The 12,945-nt window shown below is 43.9% G+C and overlaps 2 protein-coding genes across 6 annotated transcripts in view; one reads left to right on the top strand and one right to left on the bottom strand.

Annotated features, from left to right (window-relative positions):
* The window catches only part of LOC105015694 (sine oculis-binding protein homolog), a 55,018-nt gene extending 49,302 nt beyond the window's left edge, over positions 1-5,716 (bottom strand). Inside the window, exon 1 of one of the 3 annotated variants that reach the window (XR_002197923.2) lies at positions 5,186-5,663. Coding sequence is in view for 2 of the 3 variants with exons in the window: in XM_020054290.2 (XP_019909849.2) it covers positions 5,505-5,598 (94 nt within the window). In the remaining variant the exon portion in view is untranslated. Of the gene's footprint in view, positions 1-5,185 lie in introns of all 3 variants that reach the window. The other 2 variants (XM_020054291.1, XM_020054290.2) reach the window with 2 other exon arrangements.
* The window catches only part of LOC105015695 (latent-transforming growth factor beta-binding protein 2), a 112,475-nt gene that overhangs the window by 43,631 nt on the left and 55,899 nt on the right, over positions 1-12,945 (top strand). For 2 of the 3 annotated variants that reach the window (XM_010879027.4, XM_010879026.4), the window contains exons 4-7: positions 4,275-4,486; positions 5,634-5,801; positions 9,582-9,785; positions 10,909-11,222. In XM_010879027.4, coding sequence (XP_010877329.3) covers positions 4,275-4,486; positions 5,634-5,801; positions 9,582-9,785; positions 10,909-11,222 — 898 coding nt within the window. The remainder of the gene's footprint in view (positions 1-4,274; positions 4,487-5,633; positions 5,802-9,581; positions 9,786-10,908; positions 11,223-12,945) is intronic. The other variant, XM_020054289.3, reaches the window with a different exon arrangement.

Below are 12,945 nucleotides of genomic sequence, written 5' to 3'. Positions count from 1 at the left end.
ACGTGAATTTTTGGTCTCACATGACCCCTAAACTCAAATACTCAATTGGGTCTAATGAAGTTGGGGACAGTTAAATTGGTAATGAGTTGTTCAGTTGTGTGTTTTCCGTGTAGTCTTATTTACAGCCCTCTAAGAGCAACCAGGGAATTCAGGAGCACATGGATGTATTTCTATATTGGATGGTAGAAGGAAAATTCAATAAATGTGTTTCCACTAATTCAATCATTCCATACTGTTGTCTGCCCTCATCACCATGATTATAATGTGGCCCTCCTTATCATTGCAAATACCTATTTAATTACAATGGCATGGCATAGCATTTAATGCAGATTTTTTTTCTGTCTCTCATTGAAGTATGTCTCACTTAATCTTACCAAAGAGACCTTGAAATTGCATTTCATCCACCCATAACAGGCCCGGGCTAGGGAATCATCCCAACTCCTTGGAGTAATCATGGGTCATTCCACAAGTGTAACTTAAAAAACATCAAGTGGTTAAGTAAAACATTCTATAGTAAGTGCCTTCTAAAGCTTAGTTTTGCCATTTTTCGTCTTAATTTTAATTAGCTGGATGGAAATACTTGTATGTGACGTCATAGAGTAGGATGAAAGGAAAAACAACTCTAAGTTTACATTACAGTATTTAGTCAAAGGGTAGGGAATTTTTATATATGCCTCCATCACTGTCTGTGTTTTTATATTTTCTACTTTTTTATTTTCATATTTGGCTATACAAAATAAAGATTTTTTTCTTTTCAAAATGTTGTTCCCCTGACATAGTTGACCTCAAAATGAGGAAAATATTAAATACTGTAAATAATAATAATCTGAAATTACATGAAATGACATACTGTAGAATACAAAATAAATATGGCATTATAGCATTGGAAAAAATTACAAAATTGTAAAGTGGATTACTACCTTCCTAAAAGTCATGGTTCACAGTGGGATGTAAAAATGCTAAATTTTGGCACTTTTATATTCTTGTAACAAATATTTGTACAATCCTTTATTTGGACTATATTAAAAGGTACTAACAATATCACAGGGATGCAAAAGGCGCTAGTTTCATGGAACGACCCTAATGATTACATCAAACATGCAGAATGAGCTGCCTATTCAACTCCCCATCTACAGGCTGAGAGGGCAGCCGTGACGTCATTCTGCGAGGAAACAGTTTGCGATTGCGAGTGAAACATCTGGCCTGGCCCAGGAAATGAGGCAGGATGCATGCAGGGTATGTGTCACACACTCAGGAGCGGAAAAAACCCATCGTGACCTGGGCTGACCACGGTACCGCCATGCACCTCTGTCCTACTCCAGCGCCCGGCTGATTAATGACTGATACAGTATAAGCACCTTTTGTTTCCCCAATGTAATTTCCTACAGATAGGGCCTCTAGGAGTGTCGGGAACAACCCGGTATACAGTTGGCAGCTAACTTCACGTTGTCTTTATGAAACATGACGCAACATAGGACCGTTATCATATACGGTTGGTCTCCATTTCGTCTTTTTGTGTCACGTGATGCTGGCAGCAGGAATGTGGACTGAATAGAGTAACATGCTGAGGCTTGAGCTGCTCATTAGAGCTGAGGTGGTGTGTGTGTTTGTGTTTGTGTGGTTATTAATCATAAAATGACCACATAAAAAACTTGGGAGCACTGGATGCTAGTTACTGACATTCAATATTTGTATATTTTTTACTATATTTATTGAAATGCATCTTTTTCTTTCCTTTCCAAAAAAGTTGAAAAGGAAGATTTTGAGTGAGGAACAGAAGGGTTAAAATCAAGAGACCACAGCAAATTGAACGCTTCTGTTCCTCACTCAAAACTTTCCTTTTCGACTTTTTTGGAAAGGAAAGAAAAAGGTGCAGTGGTCTCTTAATGATTTGTATATGTATATGATTTGTTTTGTCGGGTTCATGAGACTTTCTCAAAGGTTATCTATCTGACAGATATACTGTTATGAATTTTCTGCCGAGGTTAATCCCTGCAAAAAATAGTGCTCTGCCACGGTGAAGATCTCATAATCTTGAAAATACGTGGGAATATATTTTTTAATAATATATACTATCGGGACATCCATATCAGATAGTGGACCTGATATCCAATATAAAAAGTGTGAAGCAGCAGAATGTTTAAAGGATTTGCCCTGACCTGGCATAAACCATTCTCAGGAGAATTTTTCATGATCATTTATAATACACTTTAAAAGCAACAATACTGTTAGTTAAATAAGGTGCAGCATAAGCATTTATCTCTGATAAACTATGAAAACCCCCCAAAATTAAAGATTTGCCACCTGTAGAAAGCCATAGGCCCTAAGTATCTACAGTACACTAGTGCTTGTTCACATCGCAGTTAGGAAGCGCACTGTATCCAGTTTACGTCATCATCATCTTCTTCCGCTTCATCCGGGGCCGGGTCGCGGGGGCAGCAGTCTAAGCAGGGATGCCCAGACTTCCCTCTCCCCAGACACTTCTTCCAGCTCTTCCGGGGGGACACCGAGGCGTTCCCAGGCCAGCCGGGAGACATAGTCCCTCCAGCGTGTCCTAGGTCTTCCCCGGGGTCTCCTCCCGGTGGGACGGGACCGGAACACCTTCCCTGGAAGGCGTTCCGGAGGCATCCGAAACAGATGCCCAAGCCACCTCAGCTGACCCCTCTCGATGTGGAGGAGCAGCGGCTCTACTCCGAGCTCCTCCCGGGTGACCGAGCTTCTCACCCTATCTCTAAGGGAACGCCCAGCCACCATGCGGAGAAAGCTCATTTCGGCCGCCTGTATCCGGGATCTTGTCCTTTCGGTCATGACCCAAAGCTCATGACCATAGCTCATGACCTATGGTCATCCAGTTTACGTTCATGTGGTAAACAGAACAGAAAGACCAATTCTAGCAAGGCATTTTTTATTTTATTTATTTGCCTTTTTTTCATTTTTGTAAACATGTAAGTTACCAATGACAATGCCAACTAATGTGTTCCAGGGTGTTGTCGCCAGTGTACCAGGGTGTGATCGCTCTTGTACCAGGTAGTTGTCACCCGTGTACCAGGGTGTGGTTGCCCGTGTACCAGGGTGTTGTCGCCCTTGTACCAGGGTGTGGTCGCCCTTGTACCAGGGTGTTGTCGCCCGTGTACCAGGGTGTTGTCGCCCATGTACCAGGGTGTTGTCGCCCTTGTACCAGGGTGTTGTCGCCCGTGTACCAGGGTGTTGTCGTCCGTGTACCAGGGTGTTGTTTGTTGCAGCCGGCCAGTGGGATGCAGGTGTCTTGGGGGGGAAGTTATTCCCATTCTAGGCATAATGCTGCCCACAGGGCTCAGGTGGAGGGAACTGACAGGGCAGACACACGCCTGGTCCACAGCTCTCACATGAGCTCAGCTTCTCCCTGCACACTGCTGTGTTTGTAATGAGCCCGAATAAAATGCTTACAACATAACCAGCCAGAAGATTTTTCCCACTTGCCTGACTTTAAATACTTGTTCTAACATCTGGGCTATAGCCCCTAATGCACGCATGCAAACGCACAGACAACCCTCACACACACTTGTTGTTATACTTATGAGGACCTTTTTATTTATTTAATTCCAAACCACATAATATTTTAACCTTAACTCCAAGCCTAAAATCGCCGTTTTCATGCCTGAGAAATGCCAAAATATATTCCAAATTTGCCTTGGGTTGTTATACATCTGATTCTGTAGTGATAAACACACAAAGATACACACACACATGCATATGGGTCCAAAGTGAAATCGTTCCCCAAATGGCTAGCTGCTTTATTTTTCCTTTAATCAATGGTTACTGGTGGTATATTTGGCAATGCCTAAAAATGGTCTTCTGTCAACTAGCTATGCGCATGTTTATCTGACGTACAACAGATTTCAGTGTATTACCATGGAGGTTAAGCAGCATCGGATATTGCCGATTCGTTTACAGGAATGGAGACATAATGCTATGTACAATGCGACCTTCAAACTCGTGTGTACGGTCTACATGTTGGTTTTCTGAATGTTGCTGGCGTATTTTTAGTGATTGGTGTGGAGGGAGAAGTTTATTTGGTCGTGGTGTTGAGGGAAGAGGTTTATTGGTCATGGTGTTGAGGGAAGAGGTTCATTGGTCGTGGTGTTGAGGGAGAGGTTTCAAGGGTTCTGGTGTTGAAGGAGACGTTTATAGGTTCGGGTTTTACGGGAGAGTTTTATTGGTTCTGGTGTTCAGGGACAGGTTTGTAGGTTTTGGTGTTCAGGAAGAGGTTTATATGTTGTCGATCTCGTTCCCAGGACCCATGTGAGGGGACAGCCCAACCTGTCGTCTCCCCAGCAGACTGGGATGTCTCGGACTGTCAAACGATACCAGTCATCCAGTGGACCCATCACCTCCAACGCCTTGCCTAATGGGAGCACACACGGGAATGGACCCCCACATAACGGCCATAGAGCCACCACCAACGGCATTACAAATGGACAAGGCTATAGTGCAGGGGGGGCAGCAGGTAATGACCACTGTTTTTAACAATCTTTAAAAAACAATTTAAAGAAATACCAATGACTTGTTGAACATAAACACACACACACACACACGTACAGTTAGTGACTGTCTTTACTGAATGGAGCGTTAGATTTTCCTTAGGCGCTGTTGGCTTTCTCCCTCCCTCACTGTGGTTTACAACACGCAAGCAACAGGCTTTTGAGATCCCAGCTGTGTGCCTTGGGGGGTTGGCCGTCTCTGCTCTCAGCTCTGGAGGGTCGGCAGTGTGCAAACACAGGACAGCCCAGCTCCCTCCCCGAAGACAGAGAGAGGTGGTAGGAGGGGGGGGGGGCACCTCACTGTCACCTCTCCCCCATGACAGGCCCCACTGCGACAGACCGCCAGAAAACCTCAGAAACACACACGTTTCACGACCCACCCCTCCCCTCTCCAATCAGAAAATAACAGAACAGAACAGTGGCCTCTGTGTGGCTGCCTGCTGACCAAGTTTATCTTGTTTTAACATTTTACCAGGGCAATGGGTGTTGAGCAGCTTCACACAACGTTTGCTCACATATCCCACACAGCTTTTCCCAATGACAAAGGTCTGGACGCCAGCCCCATGCTAAAGAGATTTTCCAGAACTTTATACCCCACGGTTTGAGTCAGTGTGCTCATGTGTACTGCATACATACATTATATATGAGCAGAACTACCGCCTTACCTTAATTGGACTCAAAAACCTTGCAAACCTGTTTTGGAATCTGTGGATTTCCATTTCCCCAAGTCTTTTCCTTTGTGGGCCAGTCAAAGCAATTCAAATTCCAGCCAATGTGCTTCAGCCCCTCGCCATTTCAGGGACAGCAAGCACACACACTGCACTAGAAAGTATGCGAATCATCTGGAAAGTCTCTTTAATTGGCTTGTCTTTCCCACCACAGACATGCCCGGTGACATGTCCTCCCCTCAGAAGCACCATGCCACGGCCCAGTCGCTGGCACACGCACGGATAAACACCCAGACACACTTCCAAACACACTCACACTCATATAAACCTTCTGCTGGGGCTGGCCAGGCGACTCTGTCTCTCTTTGACCCATTAAGGATGCAGCTTTTCCTCAGCACAGTGCCGCTCATGCTCACACAGTTCCTCGTGTGTCTCTGTGCTCCAGGGGCTAACCTCACCTCCGGCCTGGACCGCATTAAGATCGTCTTCACCCCCATGGTGTGTCGGAAGGTGTGCAACGGTGGCCGCTGCGAGAACAGCTGCGAGAAGGGCCACACCACTACGGTGTACAGCGAGAACAACCAGCAACCCAAGACCGAAGGCTTCAGACTCTGTGAGTTTCCCCCCTTTCAGTTCGCCTGGTCTCCCTCCGCTCCTCTGTCTTGCTGTAAGGTCCGATGGTAGCCTGGGGGGGGGGCTTCTGATAGATAAACTCTTTCCCACGGCAGAGCTGTCAACACTGAATTTCAGGCAGGCAAGGACAAAGACAGATATAGAGAGGTGACAGTAATGTTCTGTTAGTGGGTAAAATAACCTTTTTCACCGTGACTGAAATTGCAGGGATCTGTTTGATTACGTGTCGTGGTGAGTCTATGTATTCTTCCGATAAACAAAATTGAACGATTACAGATTGAAAATGTTCGCCCAGTCTGACGAATCTCTATTTCTGCATGAAGATGACCGTAGCACAAACCCATGGACCCATCCTGCCATGTGTCAGTGTGGGTGGTGGCCCTTTTCTGGAGTGTAATGGTAATGTCCGTAGGCCCCTTGATACCAACTGATCATCATTTGAATGCCACAGCCTCTCAAAGCGTGGTTGCTGACCATGATCCTACTTTATTGCCACCGTCTACCCGTTTTCTATTGCGTTTTTCCAGCAACACTTCATGAAGCACGTGTCATGTCAAGCTGGTTCCATGAAAATGACAATGAGTTCAGTGTCCTCCAAAGGCCTACACGGTCCCCAGATCTCAATCCAGCAGAGCACCTGGGGTTAAGGTGTGCCAGGAGGTTGGCAGCACGAGCACATGAACAAAGTCTCTGCTGGGACTGAGTGATGTTGTCGAGTCAGCATGGACCAAATGCTTGCAGCACATTGTTGAGTCCAATGCACTGAGACTTCAGGCTGTTTTTGCTGTCTGCTATATTCCTGCAAAGAATTGGGCTACTTTTTAAGGGTTTAAAGTGGGACTGAAAATTTCTGAATCTGAAAAGCCCTTGAAGCAGTTCCTTCACCCTGCTTTCTGATGGATTTCAGCAAGAAACACCAACTTTACCAAGTTACGCATGGCACCTTTTTAGATCATTAATTGATGCTGCAGTTTACAGAATTTATCATCATTATAACTATTACTACTTCCCATGCTGATATTGTCTTTGGTATTATTGTGTAGATATGGTTTCTAACTAGCCAGCCGCCGAAGTAAAAAGTTACTTAGCCAGCCAGACCATGTCTAGAGACTGCCCTAGAGAGTGTGGGTTTTTAGTTGACTTGAGTCTTAACAGATTTCTTTAAATATTTCACAGGTTGGTTGATAACTTGTGATAATGACAAAACGGAAAAAATAGTCGCAACATATATTTAGTATAACAATTGAACAATGTATATTACAGCAATGGGGGGTTTTGGGAGGCACACACGCAAGACTAGGTCTCTCTACCCGTGGTAATGCAGATCTCAGTGCAGGGGGTTAACAAGGCTATCTTTGCCTGTTCTCTTTGTGGTTTACACCACACTTAGTCATTTAGCATGCTGACTAGCAATGAAGAGAGAGAAAACGAGTGAAAGTGAGAGGGAGTAGCAGCGTGAGCAGGGTTTTATAGGGATTACGTTAAAGCCGATATTTATCCACAGGCTTTGCTACAAACTCACACCGTGGAGTAGTCTGCCTCTCCTGTGGGGGAGAACAATACCCAGTACTGGGGGGGCCACGGTCCCCTAGTGTCCCCTCAGCCCCTACCAAACAATTACAGCTCTCAGTCACTGCTCTAGGTCATTAGAAGTGAAGGTCGCCTGTACCACACACACACGCACAGACAAGCTGCCGCCCCACACTTAACACAAGTTCCTCATGGGAGCAACTGGCTGAGTTCTGAACAGATAAACAGGTTGTTTTGCAGATTTATGTTCGTTCCCATTAATAGGTTTTTCGAACATGTTAACATACGCCTAACACTTCCATGGCCTGCCAGAGCCTATACTCAAGAATGCTCTCCTGGCACTTCTGGGTGATCCTGAGTAGGAATTCGTTTTTTTTTTTTTTTTTTTTTTTTTACATTTGATTTGATTTTAAAGAAATCTCTGATCATTTAAACATCTGTGGAAAGACTGTTAAAGGAAGCATGCTTGACAGCCAAGCTGGCATTTTGTTGTTGTAGTGCGTGTTCCTTGAGGAATGTCAAATGGACAGCGGACAGTTATGTCATGCTGTTGTTATGTTCCCAACATGGGGCTGTTAAAACTGGGTGGATAACATCATTCCACTGTTGGGCTCCCTGGACTCACACCATTGAATAGTTATTCTAAATCCTCATGTTACTGGGCAAGGAGCAGAGAAGCATTTTTTGAGACGTGTGTGGGTCAGCGCATGCATGAATGTGATCACGCTGCCTGTCTGTGTGTCTGAATAGATGTGTGTAAAGGGAGTTGAGGGGTGGGTTAAAGAAAAGGTCAGGTTGTTGTCGAGGAATAATTCCTGCCCCTTACAGCTAGTGCTGCGTAGTGCTTCTTCCCCAGATTCAGATGAATTCATGGGTCTTTTTTGCCAGCATGTTTCATCATGGGTTAGGGTTAGGCTTTCTGTGGGCTGAAACACTGGCTTCATGTCCCCCTTTGCACCACACTCTTTGCTACTCCCTGTCTGTCAAAAGGCTGCTAGTTTGAATCCCTGAGCAAATCTGCTTTTGACCAAGGTCAGTAAGCTCTTTCATCATTAATGGCATGTCCCTTTTCATAAGCCCACTCTCTTAGGGTATCTCAGGTGGAGTGTCACACATACACAGTTATACATGTGAAACAGATCAAATATTAGCACCCCATATTTGACCTTTAACGGTATCCAAAACATCAGTGTTTAAAAACATCTGTGCCATTTCCAATCCAACAGTATAACATTGCAGCATTTTTATACTGAACGAAAAGGGAATCAACCTGATGTGTTGTTTGCCTTTGGAAGATTCCCATTCATTGGGCCTTTCATTTCATGTTCCAGTCTTTGATGTTTGACTGAGTTGAGGTTAATGTTCAAAGTCCTCTGTAGATCTTGGTATGGAGCAGGTATGTGCTGTTCAAGCATTGGCACCTCTACCAAGAGATAAGGAGAAAGGCTGTTAAAGCAACCCGTCAAAGAGGAACTCGTCATCACTGCAGGAAGATTGCAGGGTTTAAATCAAACTATATGCAAAGACAAGGTAGGGAGTCAATAGATTTATGTGCTCAAGAAAACCAATTGCCTCGCTCCTTTGAAATTCTATCCAAGCCGTTATTTTGGTACACAAGAGTTTTATTTTCAGGAAAGTATCAGATATGGTAGTACATACTGTATATTCGTATTTTGTTTTGAAAGATGTGTGTTTAAATGAATACACAAACACACATCATGGGGCAGACTTAATACAGGGCTATGATATAAGAAAAGTGTTTTTACCTCAGGGTGAAGTTGGAACTTCATAAAACCATGTCAAATGAGATGTCTGCTAGTGAATGTGGTGACGGTTATATGACCATTACATTACAGAAAACAAGTTGACACAGTCATAACACCATTGTAAATGGAACTATCCATATTTGTGCCTGTGGTGCTTTGAGAGCTGGCCCTTTTTAAAGCAAAAAAACAAGTTGTCACATAAAGTTTCTTAAATTATAGTATGAACCCCTGCACATGAGGACACATAAATCAACTCAATTAAAGCTGACGACTTGTGGGGGTGCCGCTTATTTGAAACGAGAAAACAAGTTGCCACATAAAGCCTGCTTCATTATGTGTGCGCACCCCAGCATATGAAGATGCATAAATCAACTCAATTAAAGCTGACGGTTACCTCCTTCTCTGGTAATGACCTTAGCCTTTCTTCTTCCTCCCCTTCCTTTCTCTCGCTTACTCTCCTGCAGTCTTCTGTCAGATCCCCTGTCTTAACGGCGGACGCTGCATTGGAAGGGACCAGTGCTGGTGCCCATCCAACTCCACAGGGAAGTTCTGCCACCTCCCAGCACCCCCTCCAGCCAGGGCGACCCCCACCCGGAAGGACGGAAACCTGGCCAGACGCAACTCTTCCTCCTACTCCATGTACACCCTGCCGCTGTCCAATCAGCAAGGTGATTGCCTAGCCGTTTGTCTGTCTGGCTTGCTGGGATACAGGGGACTCAGTCTCTGGCCAGGACCCCAGGGCATTCCCAGCCAGGCTCCTGTACAAAAACTGTTTCCTCCAGTTCTGGTGATTCAAATCTCTTTTATGTGATCCATTTCATCATGCACTTTCAACTGTGTTCTGGTTCCGTTTGAACACTGGTTCATTTGTGGCCGTGCAACAGCCCAGTACGAATCTATGCTGCGCTTTTCCTCCGTGGACCAGCAGTGAATATCGCAACAGCATAGTGTAACAGGTTGGTTTTTGGAATTCCCCATATTGTTCACACAGTGCTTCCTCTATCAACAGAATACCGTATAGTGAATTAGAACCAGAGAATGGCCTAACCACTGCCACGAAGAGCAGCTGAAATAAACAGCATTTTTGCATCATTCTGTCCTGGTTTCTCTTAGTCCTGCTGTAAGTAGAAGCAGAAGCTCTCTTCAGATCCTTTGAATTCCGCTCCCCATTTTTCCAACTCTCTCTCACTTTATAACACTAATCTAATGACAGAGACCACATGTGTATTGTTACATCACAGGGCAGGCATCTGTCTGTCTCTCAATCTGTCTGTCTGCATTAAAAAGAGAGTCCCTAACCAGGCTGTGCTACAGTCGTGCTTTCTCTCTCTGAAAAACAGGATCTGTTTGTAGAGCTTTGATGTATGTTGGGAGAGAGAATGTCAGAATCTGTCAGAAGATTCCGTGGTAAATCCTGAACATGGATGTGTTCAGGTGTCAGAGAGACAAAGGGGACCGTTTTCAGTGTTCCAACTGCTCTGCAGCTCTCCCACTAATCCTGCCTGGGGTCATACATTTTTTATCATTTGATTAAACTTTAGTATGTCTTAAGTGCTCTTCTGTTTATGCTGCACCTCCATTATGTTAAGAACTGGCTTGGGCTTAAGAAGTTATTTACAGCCTTCTGGGAACACTGTTGGAGAAGCATTGGATTTCAGTTTTTATTGCAAGGTCAGATACAGGGCTATTCACGCTGTTCTTCTCCTGTACCCATCCGGACCGGGCTCAAGGTAGTGTGAGGGTAGAGAATGTCGCCTGACTGACTGTGTTGTGCTCTTGGTGTCTGTCCAGCCTCTCTACACCCATCCCTGGTGAATGTCCACATCCAGCATCCCCCCGAGGCTGAAGTGCAGATCCACCAGGTAGCTCGGGTCAAGCCAGGCCAGAGACCCACCACGGCGGAGGGTGCGCACTCCGTTCAGCAGCGTTCCCAGCCGGGAAATGGCAACGTCAATGGACACAGAGAGGAAACAGGACACAGGCATGAGAATGGGTATGGGAATGGACACTCCTTCACCAAAGAGAACGGCAATGCCCACTCCAGACCCCACAACCGTCAGAATGGATATGTGGGAAGGTGCTTCCAAGAAACTATTGATGGCCAGGTACGGTATGATGCTCCAGGTAGTGTACAGTAAAAACAGTGCTGTGAGTTTGACCCAGTGGTATGGAGTATTAATGGAAAGGACACATACAATGGACATCTGTTTTAACTATCAGAGAGACTGTTTATTTTCAGGGAATCATATATATTTCTTTAAAAAAATAACACAGGCTTGAAATATGTATGTTTACCCTGGAGAATGCCAACCTAGCCCAGACTGTCTCAAACAAAGAAATGACTGAGTTTCCCATAAGACACTACACTTACGAAAAGAAGCCGCAATGATTAATACACCTTACAGTGAAAAACGTCTTACTCCTTACAATGCAAAAGCATGCACTTGAACACTCCCATTTACATGACCAACTTTGAAAAGTAAAATAACATATCCATCCTTTATTAACAGAGAAACAAGTCAACATGTACAGTACATTTATTCTATTTAACCTTCAAGTTTAATTGATTAAACATTACCACATCACAGATGTATTTTATGGTCAATGAAACCAGGCCACACCAAGAGGCTTAGAGAATACAAACCTGACTCTGCATCGTCTGTGGTAAGGAAAAGAATTACCATTAATAAAAACATTCGGGAGTTAGAACACGGTTTTCTTTGAAAGGTTAACAATCAAAACATCAATTAACATATGGTTAGGTCTGGAAATATTTGGACACTGACACAATATTCATGATTTTGGCTCTGTACACCACCACAATGGATTTAAAATGAAACAACCGAGATGCTAAAGTGCAGACTTTCAGCTTTAATTCAAGGGGTTGAACAAAAATATAATATGAAATGTTTGATTTGGCCACTCCTAATATTCCTGCAATCTCTCTGATGGATTTTCTTTTGCAGCCTAAGGATCGCCTGTTTCACTTGCATTTAGAGCTCATTTGACCGCATGTTGTGGGTTCACAGCAACAGCTTCCAAATGCAAATGCCACACCTGGAATCAACTCCAGACTTTTTACGTGCTTAATTGATGAACAAATAACAAAGGAATAGCCCACACCTGTCCATGAAACAGCTTGAGACAATTGACAACTTTTGGTCCCTTGAAAAAGCGGGGGCTACATATTGAAGAGCTTTAGATTCCTAAACCCGTCCTCCAATTTGGATGTGAATACCCTCAAATTCAATCTGAGAGACTGCGCTTTAAGCCCATATTCATTATTTAACTGTAACTTGAATATATTTTGGGTTACCGCCAAAATAACAAAACTTGTATTAATGTTCAATTACTTCCGGACCTAACTGTAGCTATTCTCAAATAATTTTTACAACCCCTTTTCCAAAAAAGTTGGGACGCTGTGTAAAATGCTAATGAAAACAAAATGCAATAATGTGCAAATCATTTATCCCTATGTTTAATTGAAAATAGTACAAAGACAACATATCAAATGTTTAAACTGAGAGATGTTATTGTTTTTGGAAAAATACATGCCCATTTTTAATTTGATGCCAGCAACACATTTCAGCAAAGTTGGGTACAGGGACATGTATACTACTGTACTGTATTGCATCACCTCTTCTTTTAACAACACTCTGTAAGCGTTTGGAAACTGAGGAGACCAATTGCTGTTTTGAAAGTGAAATGTATTCCCATTCTTGCTTGATATTGGATTTCAGCTGCTCAACAGTTCGGGGTCTACTTTGCCATATTTTTCATTTCAAAATATGCCACATTTATTCAATGGGTGTCAGGTCTGGACTGCAG

Source organism: Esox lucius, chromosome 15, assembly GCF_011004845.1.
Source record: "Esox lucius isolate fEsoLuc1 chromosome 15, fEsoLuc1.pri, whole genome shotgun sequence".
NCBI lineage: Eukaryota > Metazoa > Chordata > Actinopteri > Esociformes > Esocidae > Esox > Esox lucius.
This window is presented reverse-complemented; position numbering and strand designations above follow the sequence as displayed.